Raw genomic sequence first — 25428 nt, 5'->3', positions numbered from 1 at the left:
TATTGAAAGGCTGTCCTGTGGAATTAGAGATTATACATTTTCTTAGCCTCAGGGTGCAACACTAGGAACAGTGGGTGAAAACTGTTCTGAAGCCAGCTTGATATCACTGCCTCAAAAAGTCACATGGGTTTTCCTTCACTAGAATTCTTCAAGTTAATACATTATGCTGTATTTTCAGGACTATTATAGAGGGCTTCCTTCTGTTATTATTATCATCTTGTTTAAGCATAGGTTGAACTAAGGCATCCCTGAAGATGCTTTCAATTCTAAATTTTGTAAATTTTTGAAAAGATGGTGATGTTGCCATTTTCTGGGGTCCAATTCAATAAATAAGTTTATTCTTATTCATGTATCATTTGCTTTTATGAAGCAATTGGCAAGAAAACATGGTCTGATAGAGAGAATGTTGTACTCATTATCTGGAAGATGAGAGTTCAGATCCCAATGCTCATGATTCCTAGTCATTCGACCACTGGCAAATCATAAGCCTCTTTGAGCCCTAGTTTCCTCACTTGCAAAATGGAGATAATCCTGCCAGTACTATCTAACTCACAGTGTTGTAAGGATCAAAGCACTTAGTGTATATAAAGTGTTCCACCAGCCTTAATGTGCTATGTAAATTATTATTTCTTTGGAATTATTTTCTTGAGTATAGCTTAGTAAACACACAGCCAAATATGTTTATAACACAGTACAATAATTGATATTCATAATTTAATAGTTTTCTGATAATTTAGTAGCCAATGATATTTTGCAATAATATCCTAAATATAACCAGACCCAATAAGATGTAACAGACACATGTTGAGGCATTATTCAAGTCACCTTTGAAGGCATTGGTGAAGCTGGATGCAAATTAATAACTCTCCCATAAATCAATTCACTTGCTATCCCATTTACAATATTTTTCTTGTGGACACAGCTGACTCCCTGTAGCAATCTTTCACCTGACCTCATGTTTTCACACAACAATTAATGGAAGCAAAGTGTATAATACTTTTTAGAAATTTTCCATTTAAAAAGTTTGAAGTGAAAAAATTTACTGGAGCTTAACTACAGGTATCCAGAATCTTAATTCTTCAAACATTCTGGACAAACTGAGGTGTTGCTTTACAACTCTTATATTTCTTATTTGGTAATCTGCTGCTAATCTTTTGGTTTTGTCATTTTAAAATCTGTTATTATTTTGTTAATCTTCAGTGTTACCTTTATGCTGTCACTGTCCTAATACCTTAGAGATTATTACATGGCACTTTTTGATTGAGATTCTTTTTTTCACCAAATATAATGTTGTAATAACTCACAAGATAATATATTGATCAAAAGTACACTTAGTCATTTCTCATTCTATCTTGATTCTTTCATTTTTTTTCTTTATAGGTCCAGTCTGACTCAGCACAGAATTACACAGTCTATTATTCAATCAGAGGGCCTGGAGTTGATCAAGAACCTTTAAATTTGTTTTACATAGAGAGAGATACTGGGAACCTCTTTGTTACTCGTCCTGTAGATCGTGAGAAATGTGCATCTTACGAGGTACATATTAAAATTATTAATTTTATGTGGAGTTACAGTGGTTCTACTTTAGTGGGCAGACCATCCCTTTTTTTCCTTTGGCTTGATGAAAAGAAAACTTTTCAACCTTTACCGCCATCCCAAAGTAGAATGGGTTACCTTGCAAGTTAGTATGACCTCCCTCGTTGGAGGACTTCAAACAAAGGCTGGATGACCACTATTGGTGTCTTTAAGCTTTTTATCTTTCAGTCTAAACAAAATGATATGAGGGAATTAAAAAAAAAAACAACAACCCACAGCCCAGCCACTTATCTAAATTCTTCTAATTGACAGATCCAGAGGTAACTTAAGATTATACTTTTGTCATAACCATTTTGAAGATAATAACTTTAAAATACACAGGCATGTTCTAATTTATTCATTTTTTCCAGAACCATTTTTCTTTTAATTACACTTCTAATTTGATTTTACTTTTGAATTATCTATCATTTTTTGTAAACTTTTTTATTTAGAAAAACCTTTATTGTATATTCAAATTTCTTGAATATATTTCTTTTCTATTTTTTTCTCTTAACCAGAACAAAGCATGCAATACAATTCGTTTTGCTGATTTTACAGATTCTAGCCATTTTTATGCATAATGTCATTTCATAATTTCTGTTTGTCATATACATTGTAAATAAATGTGTGTTGAATATAAAAGTGTATATCTCACAGGTCTAAAAACTAATGCATTTTAATGATGTAGTCCTCTCTGACTATGATATTTATAATTCCTAAAACTAGAATCATTAGGTTTTGTTACATTTTATATTAAAGATCTAAAGATATGTTTCTTTCCTCCCTTTTTCCTTTTTTTTAAATAGATAATTGCCTATGCATCAACTCCAGATGGTTATTCTGTAGACCTTCCACTACCCCTTGAAATCAGAGTTGAGGATGAAAATGACAACTACCCAATTTTCACTGAAAACCCTTATCAATTTGAAGTTCTTGAAAATTGTGGAGCTGGTAAGCATATCTTTTAACAACAGATTATACTAAGATAGAATGTATTTCAGTGACCTGTATTATTGCAGGTAAAGGAAATACACTTAGGAGAAAATATGTATTTTGTAAAATGGTGATTCTGAGGCATGAGACCCAAAAATGGGCTCTTTGATTAATCAAAATGTCTATCTAATGAGTTGTGGTAAGATCAGTGAACAAATACTGGGCACTCCAGAGAGGTTTACCAGACATGATATTAACTTTTTTCTTTAAAAAAATTTCTTAGTCTATAGCTTGGATTTTGTTTCTTTCTTGTTACTATTAGTTAATAAAGATGTAATTGAATTAGAACTATCTGGAGAACATCAAGTAAATTGATGAAAGGAAATAGAAGCTAACAAATGATACTGGCCCCTAAATAGCATTATTTGGTTTGGAAAGACAAAGACCATAGGACAGGGATATCAGCAAAATTAATGATGTTATGAAGTGCGCATATGTTCACCAAATACTGAAATATTAACAGTAGGAGGTTACCCCCTGAAGCTTGAAAGCAGGAGTACTTAGTAAAAATGAAATGAAATGTTTCTTTTTACTTGACAGCAGTAAACTTACATAAATCAAAACTCTAAAAAATAGTATTGGCTTAAAATATAATAGATTTATTAAACTCAACTTACTATTGAGTATGTTGGACATACTGAATATGTATATGGATATGGATACAGTGCTAGATTCTCTGAGGGATAACAGAGGTAGAATATGACTACTGCTAAGTGTTTATTCAGTAAATGAATGAAAAAGCATTTAAGTGTTATGTGCTGAATGCTATTCTGTTCTGTAAATACAAATACATATTGAGACAATTCTTGCCCTCAGTAGTTTCTGTTCTAATGGGGGAGACAACATGTATAGGAGAAAGAATTCAATTATGGTACTGATGAGGCCCAGGGGGTTCAGAAAATGACAAATTCAATTTCTTTTGCTGTGGCGAGAATGGCAGAAGGTACAGGTCCACAGCTTCCCCTTGAATATTTTATAAAGGAATGAAGCAATATGATAAGTACCAAGAGCACTAGTCTGGGAGCCCAAATCCTAGCTTTGTGTCCAAGTTCCTACACTTGCTAGCTACATGACAGAGAACAGATCACTTAGACTTTCCAAACCTCAATTTCCTCATCTGTAAAATGTGACTAATACTGCTTGAACAACTTTACCAAGAAAAGTGCTCTGTAAACCCTAAGTATTACATCCAAATGTGAATGATGATTATTAGTGTTATTATTAATAATAATTAAAGCCAAATAAATTATTAATGAACATGTAATAATTTCTAAATAATGCAAGATAATACTCTGTTCAGTACTGCAAATAGTGTGATTATAGAATATAAGCACAATAAGAGTTCAGAGATAGGAGAAGGCTTAGTGAGTTAGAATGGTCAGAGAAGACAGTTTGACTTTGGCCTTTGGAATAAGTAATATTTTGAAGGGAAGTGGGGAAAAGGCATTCCAGATAAAGGGAAATAATGTGAGCAAGGTCATATGAATGAATATAGAATCTTTACATTAAAAAATAACCCTGTAATTTAATACTTTCATTTTACAGTGAAAGATTTCATGAGAAATAAGGTTGGACTAGGAGGGTAGAGCCAGGTTTTAGGAGGCCTTGAAAAGTCAGCAAGAAAGATTTGGGAAATGCAACAAGTAGTAGGGAGTCCCTGTAAATTTTTTGAAGGAAGGGGAGAAGTACCTGCTATATGCCAGGCACTACTCTAAGTGCTGTGCAAATGTTATCATTTGATTCTCATGGTAACCCTGTGAAGAAGGTGCCATTATCATCCTCTGAGACAAAGGTTCAGTGACTTGCTAAAAGTCACACAGGTAGTAAGGAGCTAAACTAAAATTTGAACTCAGGTCTTTCTGACTCCAGGCCCAGCACTCTACCTACTGTGCTACCTAGCTGACAAAGTTTTTTGAGCAGAGAAATGACATAAAGAAAATATTGTTTAAAGAAGATCTGACAATAGTCTATGTCGTATGGATTAGAGCAGGTCAGCAAACTATAGCCTTTGCCCATTCCTGTTTTGTATGGCCCTTAAGCTGAGAATGGTTTTTATATTTTTAATGACCCCTGGATCAGAGGAAAGAAAGAAAGGATAACAGGGAGAAAACTATTTTAGTAATTTAGGGAAGAGAATTATAAGGGCTTGAAGTAAAAACTGGCAATTGGATTATTGAAGAAAGGATGAATTTGTAAAGGAAGGTTTAACCAGACTTGGTGGTTGACTAAATATAAGGAGCAAAGTACTAATCATCCACAAGCATTCATCAAGCCCTGATTATGTGCCAAGCACTATGCTGGGTTTCCCAGATATGAAAACAAAGAATGAAATAGTCCCTGCTCTTAGAGAATTTACATTCTGTTGGGAGAGACCGTGTGTACATATGTAAGTATATACACAATCAATCAATCAGTAAACATTTATTAGTACCTACTATGTGTCAGGCATTATGCTAAGCACTCAGTATACAAAAAGAGGCGAATATGAATAAAACAAACACAATGGACTTAAATACAAACTACTTAGGAAGGGAAGCACTAACGATAAGAGGGAAGTGGAAAATCTTCATATTAATGGTGATGCATGAGCTGAGTCTGGAAGGAGGGAAGAGATTCTATATCATGTAGATAAGGAAAGCATGTGAGCCAAAGAACATGCCAGAATTTTGTGCTTGGCTGAATAGATGTGTATTGGTGCCATTTATAAAGAAAGGAAATTTGTTAAGGGAAACCAGCTTGAGAGAAAAGTTGAAAAAACAAACAAACTGTGTTTAATGTTAGTTTGAACTGATAATGGGACATATGAGTGAAGATGTCCCAAAGTATGGAAATTTGGGGCATAGAGTCTGAGTAAGATGTCAGGCCTGGAGATGTCAATTTGACAATCATTAATGTAGAAGTAGTAGAAATAATTGACTCTTACATGGTCTTTAAGGTTTGCACAATGCTTTACATAAATAGTCTCTTTTGAGCCATGAAGGAGGTTAAGTGATTTGCCTGGAGTTGATCACTGTTGGAGGCACAATATCAATGTATTACAACTTCCTGCCTCCAAGTCCAGCTTTCTATCTGCTTTGTCATTCTTCCTCTTCAAGGAATCATAGAACATCAGAGTTTGAGGAAACCTTACATCTTAGCCAATTCATTCATTTTTCAGATGAGTCAATTGGGGCCCAAAGTGGTTGTGACTTGCTCAGGGCTACTCAGTAAGTAAGTGACAGAGTCAGGAATTGAGTATCAGTCTCCTAACTGCAAGATGGATTCTTTTCTATTATACCATGCTCCTTCCTCCACTTAAGATATGAAGATAAATGAGTAATAATAATTGCTACTTACAGGACATTATAAGTGTGGATTGCAAAGTGGATTACAATACATTATTTCAGTTGAATATCCCAATAACAGAAGTAAATAAATACTATGGTTATTATCTTCATTTTCTTAATTAGGAAACTGAGGTTTTTTAGAAATTGCATAGCTCATATATCATGACATAAGTAATAAGTATCAGGGATAGGATTCACAACCCTGGTCTATAACAGCAACAATATTTTTTTAAACAACAATAACAACTAGCATTTATATAGCTCTTTCTAAAGGAATGTACTTTAGAAATATTTTCCTCTTATCCTCACAACGACCCTGACAGGTAGGTGCTATCATTAGCTATATTTTACATATGAGGAAACTGAAGCAGTCAGAGTTTAAGTGAGTTATGCAAAGTCACATAGTGTCAGAGATTAAATATGAACTCAGGTTTTCCTGTCTTCAGGTACAGCACTCGGTTCACTTTGCCACCTAGTTGCCTGTCTCCAAGGTTCAGTACTCTTTCCACTGCACTATGGAAACGTGTAAAGTATATGTGTATTAAAGATGCCTTTTCAATTTGTAGGTACAACAGTGGGTCAAGTCTGTGCCACAGATGCTGATGAACCTGACACAATGCATACTCGCCTGAAGTATTCCATTATAGAGCAACAGCCACCATCACCTATATTATTTTCTATACACCCAGTCACAGGTGTGATCATCACAACATCATCTCGGTCTGACAGAGAGGTATCATAAATATTACAAGACTAAGTACTTAAAGAATAAACATTTAGGAATAACTCGTTTGGTGCTAAATATGTATTCTAGTAAAGGAATATGTACCTTGAATTTCACTAGTTCAAAATTTAAACTGAACTAGTAAATTCTTTTAAATTTTAAAAATTGTGTTAGCAGAATTTGTGAACCCGAGCAGTGAATCCTTTTATGATGCTAATAGCTAATTTTTAAAAGTTTAGACTTTTTTGATCAGTTATTCTGTAATATGTACAAATTGTGACAAATTCAAGAAATGTCATTTTGCTAAAAGTCAAAGAAAATCCACTTGAATACAAGAATGCAAAGAAAGGTTTGCTTCACATGACTCACAAGTTGTATGTTTTATAGGTTATTTGTATTCTTTGCTCTATGAAATACATTTCAGGAAAAGTAATTATAAGGCAAATACCACTTTATCATTGACTTCTATTTTAAAAGATATTTTCCCATAGAAAAGATTCTTCTAATTGAGTTAAAAAACAATCTCAACAAGAAAAGCAGTCATGATAGGATCATAGATTGGAAACTTAGAAGCCATTGAGTTTAGTGCTTCATTTTATAGATGAAGAAACTGAGGAACCAAAAGGTTAAATGATTTGCCCAGGGTCATACAGCTCATATGTGAAGCAAGATTTGAATCTAGGTCATCCTGACAAACCTAGTATCCAATCCACTGTGCAATACTATATCTCATATAGCAGAGATGAAATTAGTTTTATGGCATATTTAATATGATACTTAAAAAAATAAACAACAAACTTTGCAATAATTTCCTAACCCTGATATCTCATTTTTCCTCTGTTGCTCTCCATCTTTGCTCAATCCTTGGTATTTCTCCCATACCTGAGTATCTGTTAAGATAGTATTAGAACACTCACATTTCAGCTTTTTTCTTTTATTTTGATTTTTGCAATTTGCAATAAGCCTAGTTTACTTTAGCCTGTTTAGCCAATACATATGCCTATAAATAACATACTCCATTCTCTAAATGTTTTAGGTTTGAAGCTTTAGATTCTAGAAAACTAACTAGCTCATGTCTTTTTTAAATAGGTGTTTATGGTAAGGGAAAGAGATGCTATGTAGGACTTGCATGAGTTTAGTAAGGATGGGGATCAGGAAAGAAATACTACCTCAGCTCAAGTTACTCTTCATAGAAGACATGGAATCGCAGGATTTAATTGAATAAAGGAAAGGAGGAGTTGGAGTGGGAAGAAAGACATTTTAGGCAGAAGATTAATTTGGGGAGTCTGTTTCTCATCTGATGAGGCAGTAATCTTGTGAGTAGCATAATCCAGATCTTAAAATCCTCATTTTATGAATAGAAAAGTATGTTTAAGAAGGGTGGATGTTTAAGAGGGAAGATGTAGGGAGTTAGGACAAAGGTCTCCCGACTTCTCTTGCTATTTTTTCCCCAAACACATCAAAATTTACTTTTAATTAGTTAGGTGAAGCAGATTATTTATAACAGAGTAGAAGGAACAGAATATAAAGGGCTACTTTCCGTATTGGAGCAGAGCTTGAAGATCTGAGAACTGTTTCATTGTATAATGAAGAGTCTTATTAGGACAGTGTTTTTACTGTGGTCTTGAGAAAAGCACTTACTCTCTCAGGAAGTCAGTTTCTTCATCTGTAAAATGGGAAGTCAAATTCAACAAATATTTACTAAGTAACTACTGTGTAAGACACTTTGCTTGGTAGTGGAGGATCAAAGTGAATTAAGAAACATGCCCTATTTTTAACAAGCTTACAGTCTAATAGGTAGCATAAGGTGAGTACAAATAAATGATATTCAACAGAATGTGTTTAGCATGCAGGAAAGATCCAGACAAAGTGCCATGAGAAATTTGAGGAAGGAAAGATCACTTTCATTTGGTGGGGGAGAATAGGGAAGAGGTGGTACCTGAGTTTGGCCTTAAAAGAAGAGAGAAATTTCAACAGGATGGTTTGAGGAGGAGATAGAGATCCTGGCATGGGGGATGGCATAGGTGAAAGCATGGAAACTGAAAAGGGCAGAATGAGAAGGTGGAAAAATGAATAGACCAATTCACCTGGAAATACTATTTAGAAAGTTTGCTTGGCACTAAGTATTCTCCTCTAGGAATGGGAAATTATGAGTAAACTCAGCTGGTATAATTCAGATGGGCAATTCTGGGCTTGACTAAGCATGATTTCATCATTGCTTGCTCCCAGTGACTAGCACAGTGGTTGGCACATAGTAGGTACTTAATAAATATTTATTGACTGACTCTCCAATACACATTTATGTAATGGCACTGAAGCAGCATGAACTATGACACTGAACAAATGCTAGGGTACACCCCCACTTGCCATAATGAAAACACAAAGGGAGAAAAACCATGGGCACCATAACTACGTTGCTCCACCTTCATTCTCTCTGCCATACTTGTTCCTGCTACAGTCTTCCCCGTAACCATATTTTGGCCTATTGGCTCTAAGATATGCCAGTCTCTTTCCCTTATCTGCTACTCTAGATATCCTGGTACAAGTGTTAGTACAGTTAGCTACCACTTGTTTTGCCTATTTTTGGCAGTAATGGCATTGTGAAAACATCCTGGTTACTTGTAACTTCTGTACCCATTCTTCCTATATTTCCTAGAAGATGGATTCAAGTTGTAGAGTATATTGAAAGACAGGAAAAGGAGTTTATATTTTGTTTAGTAGGCAAAGCGAGTGATCACTGATTTATTTTGAGTAGGGGAGTGACATGATTAGAGCAGGGGCATTAGGAAAATTATTTGGCCAAGAGGATAAAGAGTAATTTGGAAAGGACAGAGTTTAGGTTTACAGAAAATCAGTTAGGATATTATTATGGTATGATGAAAAAAGGTTTAAAGATCTCAAAGGAAGTGGAAAGATGGGGAGGGATCCAAGAAATATCTCAGAGGTAGAAACAAAAGAACTTGCATTTGATTTAATAGGAAGAAAAATGTTCTCTTTGAATTGAATGGGAGCCTTAAAGGTGACTAAGGTTTTGAGCCTGGTTAAGGGTGAGAATAGTGGTACCATCATCAGAAACAGAGAAATTAGAGGGAAAGGATTTCAAAGGCATAAAAATGCCTGCTCCATTTACATCATAGAATTGTTGGGAGAATCAAATGAGATAGCTTATGAACCATTCCCAGAAAACTGAAGAGCATTACACAAATTTGAGTTTGTATTACAGTGGTAATAATGATAATTAACCATGTTTTGGGAAAAATGATATTTAATGTATATAGGTTGATTCTTTCAGCCTAGTAATGAACGTTTTACTTTGTTTTCAGCTCGTGGACAAATACAAATTGACACTAAAAGTACAAGATATGAATGGTCAGTATTTTGGACTGTCCACTAAGTCAACTTGCATCATTTCAGTTGGAGATGTGAATGACAACTTGCCGATTTTTACAAGAGCTTCTGTAAGGGCATGTCTTTGTCAAATGTAACCTCTCAAAAAAATGTTTAATGCCAGTGTTAAATGTTGTTGCATCCCAACTTGAGTCATATTGTCTAATATAATATAAGATTTATCACTTAGGATAATAGTCAGTAACTTGAGTAATAATTAGTAAGAGTTAAGTTGCCATTTGGATTACCACTGTAGTTATTTCTCCACTATAATTAAATTTAACACAATTTCAGTTTCAGACAGGGTCAGCCTTAGACAAATTTTTCTTCTATGTTGTCTTTCCATTTTTCCCCTGTTTCTTTTATTGTCTTCTCTGGAAAAAAAAATAACTCTGAATCAGATCTAAGTGCCTCAGGGACTGTGTCTTATGCAAGACATTTTTTGGTAAGAAGCTAACCTTGCCCCTTGAGACTATATATCTCCATGTACTTATCTATTCTAACATGTAAGATTAGCTTAACAAATCTTCTAGCCTGTAAATCAGGGATATAATCACAGTTTAAATTCATGTTTTATACGGCGTGTGGGTATGTGTGTGTGTGTGTGAAAAAAGAAAGAGAGAGAAAGTGAGAAAGTGAGAGAGAGAGAAAGAAAGAGAGAGAGAGAGAGAGGGAGAGAGAGAGAGAGAGAGAGAGAGAGAGAGAGAGAGAGAGAGAGAGAGAGAAAGAGACAGAGATTGAGAGATTTAGGAATCAGGAAAATAATTTTCACTTCCTTTATATGGTAGTGTTTTTCTATAGCAATATTTAGTAATAACAATTTTTTTTTCAGTATGTGACAGAAGTAGAAGAAAATAAAAGCAATGTGGAAATACTTCGATTAAGTGTAGAAGATAAAGATTTGATTAACACTCCTAATTGGAGGGCTAATTACACCATTTTAAGGGGTAATGAAAATGGGAATTTCCACATTGTGACAGACCCCAAAACCAATGAAGGAATTCTTTGTGTTGTTAAGGTAAGAAAGTAAAAAAAATTAAGAATTCAGTTTAAGAAATAAAAAAATATATATTTAGTGCAAATTAAAGATTTATTTTGATAGCTATAGGAGTAAAATATTCATATAAAGAATAAAATTATTGTGTTTGAATCATGTAATTTCAGACCTAGAAGGAGATGCTGGAAACATGAAGTTCAACCTCTCAAGAAGTGTAGTCTTCATCTCTAGAACCCTGACAAAGGGTCATTTAGCATTGCTGGAATACTTCCAAAAATGGAGAGTGCAGTACTTCATAAAACAGACCATTCTATTTTTGAATAGTAGATTTTTAGAAAGTTTTAAAAACATATGGCAAATACAACTCCTTGCAGTTTACACTTAGTAGTCCTTATTCTAATCTCTGGAACTACATGGTTGATCCCTCTTCCACATGATAGCTTTTCATGGTTGAAGAAAACTATCATATCTTTCTCAAGTCTTTTATGTAGGCTAAAACCCTTCAATCTTTATAATAATTTTTCTTATGACATGGTTTAGAGACCCCTCATCTCCCTTACTATCCTCACTTTTTCTAGCTAGTTTGTCAGTATCCTGCTTAAACTATTACATCCAGAGTGAAACGCAGTACATCAGATGTGCTTTGATGGAGGAAAAAGCACAGAGGAATTTGTCCTGAACATTATATATTTTTTTTTTTGCCTAGAGTGGACAGGGTCTGATTTCTTGCTTCATTTTGTATGAGAAGGGAGGTAATTTCTCACATCAGTATCATCACAGATTCTAACATATAAAAAAGCTTTTCCAAAACATGGTTTAAGGAGCTTCTCAAAGTAAAAGGGAACCTTGATTCTCTTTCATCATTGAGGAATTTTTTGCTAGATAAGAAGGCAGACTTCCCCAATGAAAAATAAGGTAGCTCCTATAACCTAATGAAAATTGACCTGGGCTGACCGCCACATTTTAAGGGAAATTCCCTTTCACTTCTTTACCTCATATATGATTCAGTGAGCTTGTTATAGTCTGTGAGAGCTGAGGGCAGAAACATTGAGGCCCCTTTTTTTATGGGATCATATTAGCACATACATTTTGTAGATGAGAGTTTTTGATTCTCAGCCTCAGTGAAGACACAAACATTTGAGACTTGTCTTGTTGTACTCTTGTGGAGTCTAGGCACAATACTGAGTGGAAAGAGTATGGAATTTGGAGTTAAAGGACCTAGGCTTAAGTTTCAGTTTTGCTACTTATTACTATGTATATGACCTAGGACAAGTCACAATCTTTTCAGGGCCTTAGTTTTCTCATCTGTAAAATCTAGAGTTTGGACTATGTCATTTCTAAAAAATTCTTTCCACTTCTACATCTATGATAAAGTAATGTAGATTTGCTAGTTTCTTGAAAACTGCTTCGGTCAGAAACTATGGATTGTTCTTACCACCAGCCGAGCATGAGGGTCAAGATACTGAATCAAACTTTCAACCATATTTAGCATGTTTGATGGAGAGGTGAAGCCAAAAGTATTTGGTTGGAATAGGAGAGAAAAAAAGGAAGGGAGAATATCCTTATTCTTTGTTATTAATACTTCTTATTCCCTGGACTTGAAAAAGGAAATTTGGGAGAATAGAACGGCATTTACATAGCTCAAAAATCACTTGATCATCTAAACCGATTATAATCAACAATGACAAATAGCAACTGAGGGTTGCATAGAATTGACTCTGATTTAATACCCTTGATTTTACAGGGCCTGAATTATGAGGAAGCACGCCAGGTAGTCCTGCAAATTGGTGTAACTAATCAGGCTCCATATTCTGGATCTGGTAGTTCAAAGACAATAAGCACGACTACAGTTACTGTTAATGTTAAGGATCAAGATGAAGGGCCTGAATGCAGCCCTCAAATGCAGACTGTTCATGTGAAAGAAAACACAGCACTGGGGACACAAGTCACTGGTTATAAAGCCTATGACCCAGAAACCAGAAGCAGTAGTGGCATAAGGTACTAATAAGTTTGTGTTGAAATAATTATACATTTATTATATTTTTTAAATTGGAGAATGTTAAGTATTTGTATCACAGTTACTCTTTGTAATACTTTTGACATTTTGTAAGATTCTGAATTTAATTCCTTATTAACAGGTATCAAGCATTAAATGATCCAACAGGATTGTTCACAGTTGATGAAACATCAGGTTCGCTCAAAATTCGTAGAAGTTTAGATAGAGAGTCAAATACCTTCAGACAAGGCTTATATAATATCACTGTACGGGCAGCAGACAATGGTAAGAACGTTAATTTTTTTTTCCTAAAAACTAAAATAGTCCAGGAAAGAGAACAGCAGAAATTGGTGTATATTATCAGTGCTTGCATCTTCAATGCCCCTCTACCCCCACCCCCCATTCCTGGCCCAGGGTAATAGAGATTCCTATGTTGCTGATTTATGTACACTTTCAATTTAATTATTTATTCAATTTCAAATCATTTAATTATTTATTTAAATATTTAATTAATATATTTAATTTAATTATTTAAAATTAAATTTAAAATTATTTATTTAATTTAATTTATCATTAATAAACTTTGTACTGCATTCTGAAAGAAATACAGTGTCTTGAAAGTCTTGGTGCTGTTTGAAGCTATTAAAACATCAAGACTTTTGAGAAACCATGTATTAAGGGTTGCCTTCAAGTGGAAAATAAGTCACAAAAGGACTTGCATGTTTGGTCAGGATGGAGGGTAGGGAGTAGGTAGTCAAGCTTCTTGTCATTAATAGTCTACTAATAATAAACTGAAAGGATATGAGAACAATCTTAGATCATAAAATTGAAACTAAAAGTGATGTCAAAGATCACATATTTAGAGCTAGTAGGGAACTTAAAGATTGTCTGGTCCAGGGATGGGGAATCTGTGGCCTCGAGGCCACATGTGGCCCTCTAGATCCTCAAGTGCAGCTCTTTGACTGAATCCAAACTTCGCAGAAGTCCTTTTATGAAGAGGATTTGCTCTATGAAGTTTGGATTCAGTCAAAGGGCCTAAATTGAGGACCTACAAGGCCACCTGTGGTCTAGAGGCTGCAGGTTCTGCACTCTTGGTTTAGTCTAATGAATTTGACAGAGGAAGAAACTGAAGGATGAAGTGACTTGTCTAAGGTCACACAGGTGTTCCCAGTTTTCCTTTACCACTCAATCTATCCTCTACCCTATTGCTAGACTAATCTTCCTAAAACACTGCTTTGATCAGGTTACTTTTTTATCTATATGGTTAAGTTCAGACCACTTAGCTGGCATTCAGCCCCTTCCCCTCCCTCTTTACAAGTTCTTTTCAATTATTCAACTATGTGCTCATACTGCATTGCATATTTTGTTTTATTCTGTCATTGAATTTGCTCATGCTACTTTACCCACCTGAAATGATCTATCTACAACAGTGGTCTCAAATTCAAATAGAAACAGGGCCATTATTCTGTACATAAGGATCCCTGTGGGCTGTGTTTCTGACTTTGTTTTGTTGACTTTGTTTTAAAATATAATGTTATCTATGTTTTATTGTATTTTTATTTATTCTGTTAAATATTTTTCAGTTATATTTTAATTTGGTTTGGCTGCACTTGGCAGTCTAGGCCACATGTGGCTTGTGGACCATGTGTTTGGCACTTCTTATTTCTATTTTACCCATCTTTCCATATTTAGTTCAAACTCTACCTACTCTGTAAACTCTTCTTTGTCTACTCAAGCCAGAAAAAGTTGTACCCTTCTCCAAATTCCTATGGGAGTTGTTGACTGTACAATTCATTTTATAATGAATCATTTTTGTCTTGTAATGTCTCTTGAGGGAAAAGACTGTCTTATATTTTATATCTCCCACTTGCAAATGACACTTGTGCCTTGCACGTAGTAAGTGCTGAAATATGTTCACTGGATTTTGTTCACCAGGAAATTATCAAATGCTAAAGGATACATTACATTTTAACCAGATGAGACAATATACTGAATAGTCTTGTGAACCTTAATGCGCTTAATAAATGTCAGTTGCTAATATGTTATCACCATCATTGTTACTATTATTTCTGTGTTCTAGGTGGCAGAACATGTACCGGTACCCTGAGAGTTGTTGTTGATGATGTGAATGATAATGGTCCATCCATACCTACAACAAAAGTGATAATCTGTAAAACGCAAATGGGCTCAGCAGAGATCGTTGCTGTGGATCCTGATGAACCTATCAATGGTCCACCCTTTGAATTCACCTTGCCAAGCAATAATGAACGTGTTGGTGGTGGAACATGGAGACTTAGCAAAATTAATGGTGTGTATTCATAAATAATTTCTTTTAAAAGACTTTATTCCATGGAACATCATCAAAATAGCTAGGATTTATATAGTGCTTTAAGGTTTATAAAGCTTTTTACAAATATTTCATTTTAGCCTAAAAAAATTCCTTGGGAGGTAGGTTCTATTATTATCTACATTTTACAGTTGAGAAAATTGAGGTAGATATCTTAAAGTAACACAGTTTGCAAGCTGTCTGGAGCTAGATTTGAACTTAGGTCTTCTTAAATCCAAGGCCAGTGTTCCATTCACTACATCACTTAGATGTACCTAAATCTTGGTATCATTGCCCATTTTGACTTCTTGTTTACAGTGTAAGAACAACATACTCATAACATTTATAGTGGAGATTAGGCAACATTTTCACTTGTTTTCCTAGGAGGTGTTGTCCTCTTTAGCCTGGTTCAAGAATCCCTGAGGATTTCATTCACCCTCCTTGAATCATCCTGGTCCAAACAAAATAATCATCCTAAACCCCAGGTCTAACCAAGCCACTTTTTATTTTATTATTTCCTATTATTTCTAGAATAAAATATAACCTACTCAGCTTAGTTTTTAAAATCCTTCATCTTCTGGCTCCAGTCTACCTCTCCAACTTACTTCAGATGATTCCTTTTCATATATTCTCCATTCTAGCCAAACTGACCCACTTGTTCTTCCATCTCTTAACCTTTGTACAGACTGTCCTGAATGTTTAGAATGCTCTCTTTCCTTACTTACATCCTTTTCTTGGAATCCTTACCAGCTTTCAAGGCTCAACTCAGATGTTACATGCTAAGTGAATTCTTTCTTTATCCTTTCAGTTAATGCTTTCTTCACTTGTCATTATTATCTTGTATTTATTTAGATATGTAGATGATGTATTCACCCAGTAGTAGCTCCTAAAGGGCAAGGCTGTTTTTTTTGGCTTTGTATCATCCACTTTTTTTTGGTATGGCCCTGTCATTTTATTATTTTAGGGGTACTTGTGGGGAAGAAACTCCCTCTAATCATGTAGATCATTAGTTGTTCTACAACTAAAGTCTTAGAGAGTTGCTTGGACACTGAGGTTTTAATTTACTTGCCCAGGATCACTCAACTAGTATGTTTCAGAGAGCAGACTTGAACCCCAGATCTTCCTGACACTGAAGTTGGCTCTCTCTACTGAACTGTCATTCACATAGTCAGTACTTAATAACTGCTTGTTGAGTTGAACTAAATCAAATGAACCTAGAAATCCAGAAATTTAAATATTTCATCACTGAATGCCCTGGTAATGTATATATGCCAATCTTATTTTCTTCTTTTATTAAAGCTATGGAGCTAAGTGGTGCAGTGGATAGTGTGTTAGGACTGCAGCCAGGTAGATCTGAGTTCAAATCTTCTCAGCCATTTACTAGCTGTGTAAACCTGGGCAAGTCATTTAATCTGTTTGCCTTGGTTTCCTTATACGTAAAATGGGGAAAATAATGACATCTATCTCACCGAGTTGTAAAGAAATACTTTGTAAACTTTAAAGCACTATATAAATGCTATTACTATTAATATTACTAATGATGATGATGATGATGATAATAATTACTAAGAATCTCAAATTCCTATCAGATGTTCAGCTTCTAAAGGAATTGTGGATATTATAATTAAGAAGAAAAAACTTGGGGGATATTATAGATGTTTTTAAGCATTTTAGGGGGTGTTCTGTGGAAGAAGGGTTAGATTTATTGTTTTTGGCTGTGGAATGAAGAGTAGAGGATAGAAGTTACAGGCAAAAAAGTATAGGCTTGATATGAAAAAAATGGGGTTATAAATTCCTTTGGAAATTTCTGCCTCTGAAGGTAGTTGCTCTTTGAATGTTTTCAGGCAAAGGCTATTTGACCACTTGTTAGATACGTTGTAGCTACAATTCTTTTTTTTAGGCATGGATTGTACTAGCAGGACAATGAGGTCCCTTCTAACTTTGAAATTCTGTGATTCTGTTTTGGATCCTTTTATCTTCTTTTTGCATTCCAACACTTGCATTATATCTTATATCATTTGGAATATCATTATTATAGTTGATGAGAATTCCTGAGAGAGATATAGATGTTTATCTGAATGTTTTATAACAAATACTGCCTTTTATTTTCTTTCAGATACTGCTACACGCATATCCTTCCGCAATGATCCTGCATTTGGGATATATGAGATACCTGTTTCAGTCAGAGATAGACTTGGCCTGTCTACAACCAGCGTAGTGAGTGTTGATCTGTGTGATTGCGTTGTTCCAAGTGAATGTAGATCTCGTACATCTCCAATACGAGGTGCAAATGATGTAACACTTGGAAAGTGGGCCATCCTCGCCATGATACTGGGTGCAGCATTACTGTCTTGTAAGTGTTTTGATTTACTTCAAATATAAATAATTTTAAGTCATTCTGAAAATTAGTATTATATTTAAAGTGTACATACAATGCAGCAACTATATATAGTCTTACAGCCAACCAATTCTTAAGTATATAATTAAAAGTATGAACAATACATATTGTGACTTTAGTCTGAGAACAATGTCATTTGTCATTTTAGGGCAAAATTGTCTTATGATTTGAATTTATTTACATAAGCAATTCTTTGAGAAATTTTCAAGATCTTTTCCCTGAAGGAATGCTTTTATTTACATAGAAAAAAACTTTCTCCAAAAGTTAGTCTGAATAACTACGAGAAAAATTCTGGTTTTATAAATTAAGCTGGTTTGAATTAGGTAAAATTTTGATCCATTAGGGAGGTATACTTTAGCACATCATTCCTTGTGTGTCTCATTGCTTATGCAAACAAGACTAAACTCAGGTTGTCCAAGTAGTCAAGTTGAAATTAATTCCATACATATTCATCCATATAATTCCATACATTCCATAATGCTCTTTTAATATAAATTATTCAAGTGGTTCTTTTCTCCTCATAGGTATCCTATTTACATTAGTTTGTGGAACTTCTGGCTCCTCCCAAACAAAAAAAACCTTCCCTGATGATTTGGCTCAGCAGAACCTTATTGTATCAAACACCGAAGCCCCTGGAGATGACAGAGTGGTAAGTGGGTTATATTTTAAGAACAAATATTTAGCTAAAAAAGCTTCATTTTTTTTCACAAGAAAGTCTTATTGATAACCAAGAGGTATTCATCTAGTAATAGGTCATTGGTGTCTTTACAATATTTAGTTTTCATAACATGATGCTACTTAATAATAAAACAATCCTCAGACATTTAATTTAACTGTTTAAAGCCCTCCTGCAATGCTTCCTTGTGGTATTAAGGTGACCATGGAATTTTGAAGATTATTCACAGACTGTGTTATTGAGCACAAGTTGTGTCAGCTTCTGACAAGTTGGAAAGGTTTTGAGTGTGGGCCCAGCTACGGGCTCACAGATTCTCCTTATGCTGTCCAATAAAGGATATCATGCTAACATCATGTAACCAAAGGCTGCCAAAACCTTCATTTCATAGGATATTTGGTCATCTCTCCATGATAACCTCATGATAACTGAGTAACCATTAAGATGATTATACCCTGGTCACATATGTTGCAAAGGATGATAAAGTAGAGAATGTCCTAAGATATTACACACAGTTAAGGTTTTACATTGATATCTGATGACTTTTATGTAAAAGTGGGCACAGAAGACGATGAAATTTTTGATGTAACATACTATTTGGGATTAAGAAATGAAATAAACTAAAGACTGGCAGACTACTTAAGTTTTCTATAATCCAGTTTAAACATCTCTAGTTCCTTCAAGTGATCATCATATAGCATCTGTTTCAGGCCCTTCATTATCATGGTTGCCCTCCCTTGCATTTTATCCAGCTAATTAATGGCCTTTCAAAATTTTTTAAATTTCATTTTGAACTTAAATATATAGACAGAAAAAGAACATTTCCATGTATACAGAACATAAAAGAGGATTCACTATAAAACCATGAATTTGCATTTCCTACTTTTAATGTCCATCTTAAAATTTGTTATCCGATGTCGTCCAACCAGAGAAAGACAGTCACCTCTTTATTCCTGGATCCTATACTTCTCTTAAAGTAGTCTAAGACTGAATTGACATTCTTAGCTGAAATCTCACACTGTTGACTTACAGAACTTTAAATCCACTTCAAACTCCATTTTTTAAAAGATTAACTTCTGTGTAGCCCCCGAAATTGCTTGTACTTCTGAAGTTGATTCATTGTACCAAGTGTACAATTTTACATTCACCTCTATTAATGATTTAGTTCAAATTTGCTAGTCTGTCGAGACCTTTTGAATCCTGACTCTGTTATCCAGTATATTAACTATTTCTCTCAGCTTTGTGCATTCTATAAATGTGAGAGGAATGCCTGTCTGTGCTTTTATTCATCACTGATAAAAATCTTAAGTAGCACAAGCCTCAGCACAGATTTTGAAGTGCTCTGCTGTAGAACTCTTTCCCAGTTTTCATCAAACCATTAATGACTACTCTTTCATTCCTCCATTCAACTAGCTCTAAATACACTTAATTGTGTTTTCCTCCAATCCACATCTATCTATATTTGTTCACAAGAATAACATCAGAGGCTTATTAAATGCTTTGTTGAAAATCTAGGTAAGCTATAGCTGTAGTATTCCCTTGCTCTGTCAATCTAATTTTGACAAAAAACAAAGGAAATAAAATTAGTTTAACATGATACGGATTTTTTTGAATCTCAGAATAATCTGAGTATTTATTTTCTTTCTTAAAATTGGTATCTTTTGTTCTTAAAGGGCTTTCATTTCTAAATACATCCCTTTCTTCTCTCATACCCAACAAGCCATCACATGTATTAAAGAACAAAAAAAAAAGAAAGAAAAAAACTAACACACCATCTAACACAATATATTATATTCTTAATGAAGTCATGTTGGCTCCTTAGGATCAAAATTCCTTCTCTTTCTGTAATTTTTTCCCTACTTATCAAGAATTTGTTTTGTTTCTCCTCCTTGGAAGAAAAAGAAAAAAAAGTTTTAGATGTTCAGTAATCACATCTCTAGTTATACTTCCTTTAATTTTTCCTAGAATTGAAGTCAAAGGCTATTTTTCCATTTTCCATTTCCATTTTCCATTTTTTGAAAGTCGTAATACCATTTGTCTGTTTTAAGATCAGGTGACTTGAACACATGGTTAGTGAGATGCAATCTTCCATAACTCCTTAAGTCATCTTGATTATTGTCTGTTCTCCATTTCTGTTCTGTCCTTATTGCATCCAAAGACTATGCTTCTTGGTAGAAAAACAGTTGCAAAATGATAGTTGAACAGGCCTGCCTACTCTCACTAGTCAGTTGTCTTTTCCATACCCTCCTCAAGCAGCTTATCTTTGGCAGCAGCTAGTTACTGATGTGGGAATCATTTCAGAGGAAATTGTCTAAGTCTAATCAGGTCATTGACCAGCAAAGGTAAACATTTAATGCCAAGTTGGAAAAAGGGATAAATGTGAGAAAGTAAATATGAAATTATAGCAGTTCCAACATGACCTGTTTAACCTAGCTGTTGGTTTGGGCAGATGGTAAATCGTGAAAGTATGATATTGATTATATTATAATTTTTATAGTTTAACAAATTCAAAGCAATCACCACTATAAAGAGGCAGGAAGAAGCTACCTCAGGCAGCAAATATTTGATCTCTTTGCCAAACGGAGAGAAAAAGAATAGCCAGGGGCAACATTGATAAAGAATATAAGCTAATTTGCAAAACATTATGGAGGAGGAGGATTGTGGACAAAATCACTTCATAAAGCAATGAAAAGTTGAAGGGGGATAAAGGACTACAAAGAACTCAGTGTCAGACCCAACCGTGATATTCAGAGCATTTGTAGTTGATACTGGACAGCGGACAACAAATGGATGCACAGTAAACCCCATCTACTAGCTTATTTTGGTTTTTATGTGATTAACAACAACGGTAATAGCTGACTTTAATGTAGCAATTAAAGGTTTGCAAAATGTTTTAGATAATTCATGTGAACTCATATGAGCTTGACCATCATGTCTAGTAGGTGCAACAGATACTATTTTCATTTTATGGGTGAGGAAACTGAGACGTTGTGGCATGCTTGTGGTCACTCAGCTAACAAGTACCACAAGCTAATTTTGTACCCAAATTTACTTACTCCAATTCTAACACTCTATTATGCTCTTCTACCTTTCAATTATTAAATATATTTTGATGAGTGGGAAAAAAAGGATATCAGGGCACCTAAAATTTTGGTCATCCTATTATCTAAAATTGTTATCAGTACTTTAATACAGAACTTTAATTTCATCAATGAGGCACTCCTGGTGCAGAAATTCCACTCACTGATATAGATTAGCATGTGGTCTGTGTTAGTTTTAGTGCTACAGTGCTGAGAGGTTAGGTGACTTGTCTGGATCACACAGCTAGTATGTATCAGAGGAAGGACTTGATCCAAATCTTTTATGAAAGTAGGGATTGTCTTGCTTTCTGTTTGCAGTCTCAGTGCTTAACACAATTCTTTACATACAATTAGTACTTAATACATGCTTTTTCATTCATTTTCATTCATTAATTCCTTATTGACTCCGAGGTTAGTGCTTAGTTCATTACAAACACAGCCCCTGTTACTAGTTGATCTTGAACTTTCTTGATTAGAAGACTATAATTTTACGTTTGGGTTTTTAGAGAATCCTTGCTCCTGATCATTTTTTTTTAAAGTTGATGATAAGAAGTGTTAGTCAAATCCAACAATTGTTCTATGCGAGGAACTTCCCAGTAGGCATTGAGAAGATAATAAAAATGAAGAAACTGGTCTTGCCCTCCAGAGGCTCATAGTTTAGTTGTGGGGAGACAGTCACAGAAAATTTAATATATGGGAAAATGTGATAGGTTTTATAAGAAATCTAAAACCAAATCTTCATAGGGCATTTTCTGAGAAATGGTGAGGAACGCTTCTATATCTGCCATACACTAAGTGAAAAGATTTCAAACATAGCAAGAGAAATTTGTGTTAAGATGTCTAACTACTTGACTCTGAGGGGTAAGACCCAGAAATAATGTCAAGGGAGACTAGAGAATCTCCTCTGAAAGTTTTAAGAAAAGGAATATCTTTTTGGGATACAGTGAATACTGGTTTTAATGCCCCCAAAGAGGGGAACAGACAAGATAATACCTATGTTTAAATGCCTTTCAGACTTGGGGCATCATGAGCCAGGGCAGGATGGTGTCTACTCTTGACCAACACAATGCTTTACATCAACAAAAAACTTAATGAATGTGCACTGAATTGAATTGTATGTCTAATTTTAGTGATTTTTTTTTAGGCACTAATTCTAGAAATAAAATTATTTCTGGAAATTTAACATTTACAAACTAGAAAAACATAGCATTATCTAAATGATGGGTTTTCTTCCATGTATCCTTGTTCACTTTCTTCCTAACCCCAAACACAATCTCTTCAATTTTTCTTCAGTATTGCACAAATGGATTGACTACGCAGAATGTGAGCACTGGTTGCACATTAATATCAGGAGCAAAAAATGGGCAAGAAAGCTTTGAAATGATCAAAGGAGGGCATCAGACTTTGGAATCCTGTCAGGGAGGAGGGCATCATACCCTGGATTCATGCAGGGGAGGACATCACACCCTGGATTCTTGTAGGGGAGGACAAGTTGAGTTGGACAACTGCAAATACACTTATTCTGAATGGCAGAATTTTACTCAACCCCGTCTTGGTGAAGTAAGTCTTTCCCAATTTTTTAAAGATAATATAGAGTACATCTAAGTTATGATTCTTTCAAACTTATAAATAATGAGCAGTAGATTTCTGATTCAATAATAGAAAATTAGCTTATATCTTCCTTAAAATTATTAGCCTTATTCACAGAGAAGTTACATTTCCTCCCTTGAATTTTGGATTTGGTTATGTCTAAGGAAAAAAAAATCAGATACATTAACTTACTCATTCCATTTATGTCCTTGACTGTTATTTGTACCTTTTTTTTTTAAGTAAATTATCCCAGTTTGTCGAGTTTGGGGAACCAGAGTTTGAAATCAAGCATGGTAAATGTAGTACTTAGCATATTTAGTAACTCTTACCTCTATTAAAAAGATCTGAGAAAAAACCTGGCTCAAGATTAGTTAATTATTATTTCTCTTTGTTGTGATTTCTGAAGGAAACATAGAGATAATATGTAAAAAGTTCTTTGAAGGCCTTAAAACACTATACAAGTCTTAGTTATTATTGAACAAGAAAATTTGTATATGTGCATGTATGTATATTGCCTCCTTTCTGATTATTAGAAGCATGCTAAAGATTGATTTTATAGTATAATCATGATATATACACCAATCATGTGCATTTTTTGTATGTAGGAATCCATTAGAGGACACACTCTGATTAAAAATTAAACAATGAAAGGTAAATCAAAGAAATAATTTTATGTTAATAAGCTTAGGTGTCTAAAAAAAATAATAATGTGTTGTTCATTTTCCCCTGTGCAGAAGGTGCAACTGTGCAATCAGAATGAAGATCAGACCCATGCTCGAGACTATGTCCTTACATACAGCTATGAAGGAAAAGGCTCCACGGCTGGTTCTGTAGGGTGTTGCAGTGAGCGCCATGATGAAGAAGGGCTTGACTTTTTAGATCACTTGGAACCCAAATTTAGGACTCTAGCAGAAGCATGCATGAAGAGATAGATAACTGTCTCTCTAACAATTCAGTACTGGGACTTGGAGTGGAGTTGTGGTTTTTTTTGTTTTTGTTTTTTGGAGACTTCAAAGCTGGGATATTTTAAAACTTGAATACAACATATTATAGGTTTTTATTCTTCATTTGAGAGAAGCTGTTTTGCCAAAATGCATGTTCACATCTTAAATTAAGCATAAAAACTTACCTATGGTCACACTTAAAACACAAAAATTACCTGTCTTCCTTAGAGGAGATTGACAGATAGTAAAATGAATGAACTTGGCATTCTTTACTAGTGGATAGTAAAGGCACTTGGCAGTTTGCAAGATTGCACTAGAAGTATTATAAATATAGTCATATTTTGTTAATTCATGGATGAGCATTCTGAATTAGTAAGTCTGCAGTAAGTACCTTTTTTTTTTTAAAAAAAAAGCACTACAGTTTTATTATTATCAAGCACTTAAAATTACAAAGTTTAGGAAAGCTTTTTTGAGAGGCCCTACTTTTAATTATTACTTTGGTCACTTAGCTCATCAAATGTGTTCAGCATTGGTAATTGTGAGGATGCGTAAAAACAGTTTTCTTCATTATTTTAAATAGTCTTCTCTAGTCTTGGTAACAATTTGTTTAGCATACCCATTTTGAGCAGTGCAAAGATAAGCTTCAGTTGAAAGACTGTCCATCTAAATTATCACTTATTACAATTTAATGGAGTCCAGGTTTCTGATGATTTACTGTATAAAAAAATAATCAGCACTGGATCTACATTTTATCTTTTGAATGCCATGGAAATGTAGACTTCAAATATATTTTCAAAAGTATTTGCATATTTTTGGAAGTTTGTTTTTGCAGTGTTTTTCTTTGATATAATCTTTATATCCTGAATGTTATATTCTTTATTTAAAATGTTTAGCCTAAAAATAGTTATAATATGGGCTAGAGGAACCTAAAACTTCTAAAAATCTTTCCTCAACACCCGTCCCCTTTGCCCTATCAACTCCCTTTGTTTTATGTAAAGCTATATTTTCTTGATTTTATGGAAATATGTGTTATTATAATTGTATCAAATGTCTCTGGTGACTGTTTTGCTATGTCTTTTAGAGTCTTTAATTTTGCCATTAAAATGATAAAAATAAAATTTACTCCATGCTTTCAGTAAAACCAACTTTTTTTTTAAAAGGAGAGACAAAGACAATATGTGAATATACAGCGTTTAGAATTCAATTCAACAATTTATTAAATACCTACCTTGTGCAAAACATTGTGATAAACAACAAAGATGAAAAAAATCACAGTTCATTACATGTACCCAAATTCCTAGAAAATAAGGTAGGGTGTGACAACAGCAGAAGAGAGATGAACATAGAGTCTTCTAAGAAAATTTGAGCCTGGAAATAACACTTTCAGTTAGGTTTATCAAAGAAGGAATCAGGGTAAAG

At 34.3% G+C, this 25428-nt stretch overlaps 1 protein-coding gene across 2 annotated transcripts in view; it reads left to right on the top strand.

The window, feature by feature from the left end:
• LOC114053895 (desmocollin-2-like) overlaps nucleotides 1-25131 on the top strand; it is a 42700-nt gene extending 17569 nt beyond the window's left edge. Inside the window, exons 5-17 of one of the 2 annotated variants that reach the window (XM_027877014.1) lie at nucleotides 1381-1536; nucleotides 2382-2526; nucleotides 6461-6627; nucleotides 9942-10076; nucleotides 10838-11023; nucleotides 12747-13000; nucleotides 13141-13283; nucleotides 15079-15306; nucleotides 17441-17677; nucleotides 18247-18371; nucleotides 22769-23035; nucleotides 23671-23716; nucleotides 23800-23892. In XM_027877014.1, the coding sequence (XP_027732815.1) occupies nucleotides 1381-1536; nucleotides 2382-2526; nucleotides 6461-6627; nucleotides 9942-10076; nucleotides 10838-11023; nucleotides 12747-13000; nucleotides 13141-13283; nucleotides 15079-15306; nucleotides 17441-17677; nucleotides 18247-18371; nucleotides 22769-23035; nucleotides 23671-23706 (2079 nt within the window). In that variant the 3' untranslated portion in view covers nucleotides 23707-23716; nucleotides 23800-23892. Of the gene's footprint in view, nucleotides 1-1380; nucleotides 1537-2381; nucleotides 2527-6460; nucleotides 6628-9941; nucleotides 10077-10837; nucleotides 11024-12746; nucleotides 13001-13140; nucleotides 13284-15078; nucleotides 15307-17440; nucleotides 17678-18246; nucleotides 18372-22768; nucleotides 23036-23670; nucleotides 23717-23799 lie in introns of both variants that reach the window. The other variant, XM_027877013.1, reaches the window with a different exon arrangement.
• The last annotated feature ends 297 nt before the right edge of the window (nucleotides 25132-25428 follow it).

Source organism: Vombatus ursinus, unplaced genomic scaffold, assembly GCF_900497805.2.
Source record: "Vombatus ursinus unplaced genomic scaffold, bare-nosed wombat genome assembly UNPS02014812.1, whole genome shotgun sequence".
NCBI classification, from domain to species: Eukaryota; Metazoa; Chordata; class Mammalia; order Diprotodontia; family Vombatidae; genus Vombatus; species Vombatus ursinus.
Note: the sequence above shows the minus strand (reverse complement) of the source record. Positions and strands in the feature narration are given on the sequence as shown.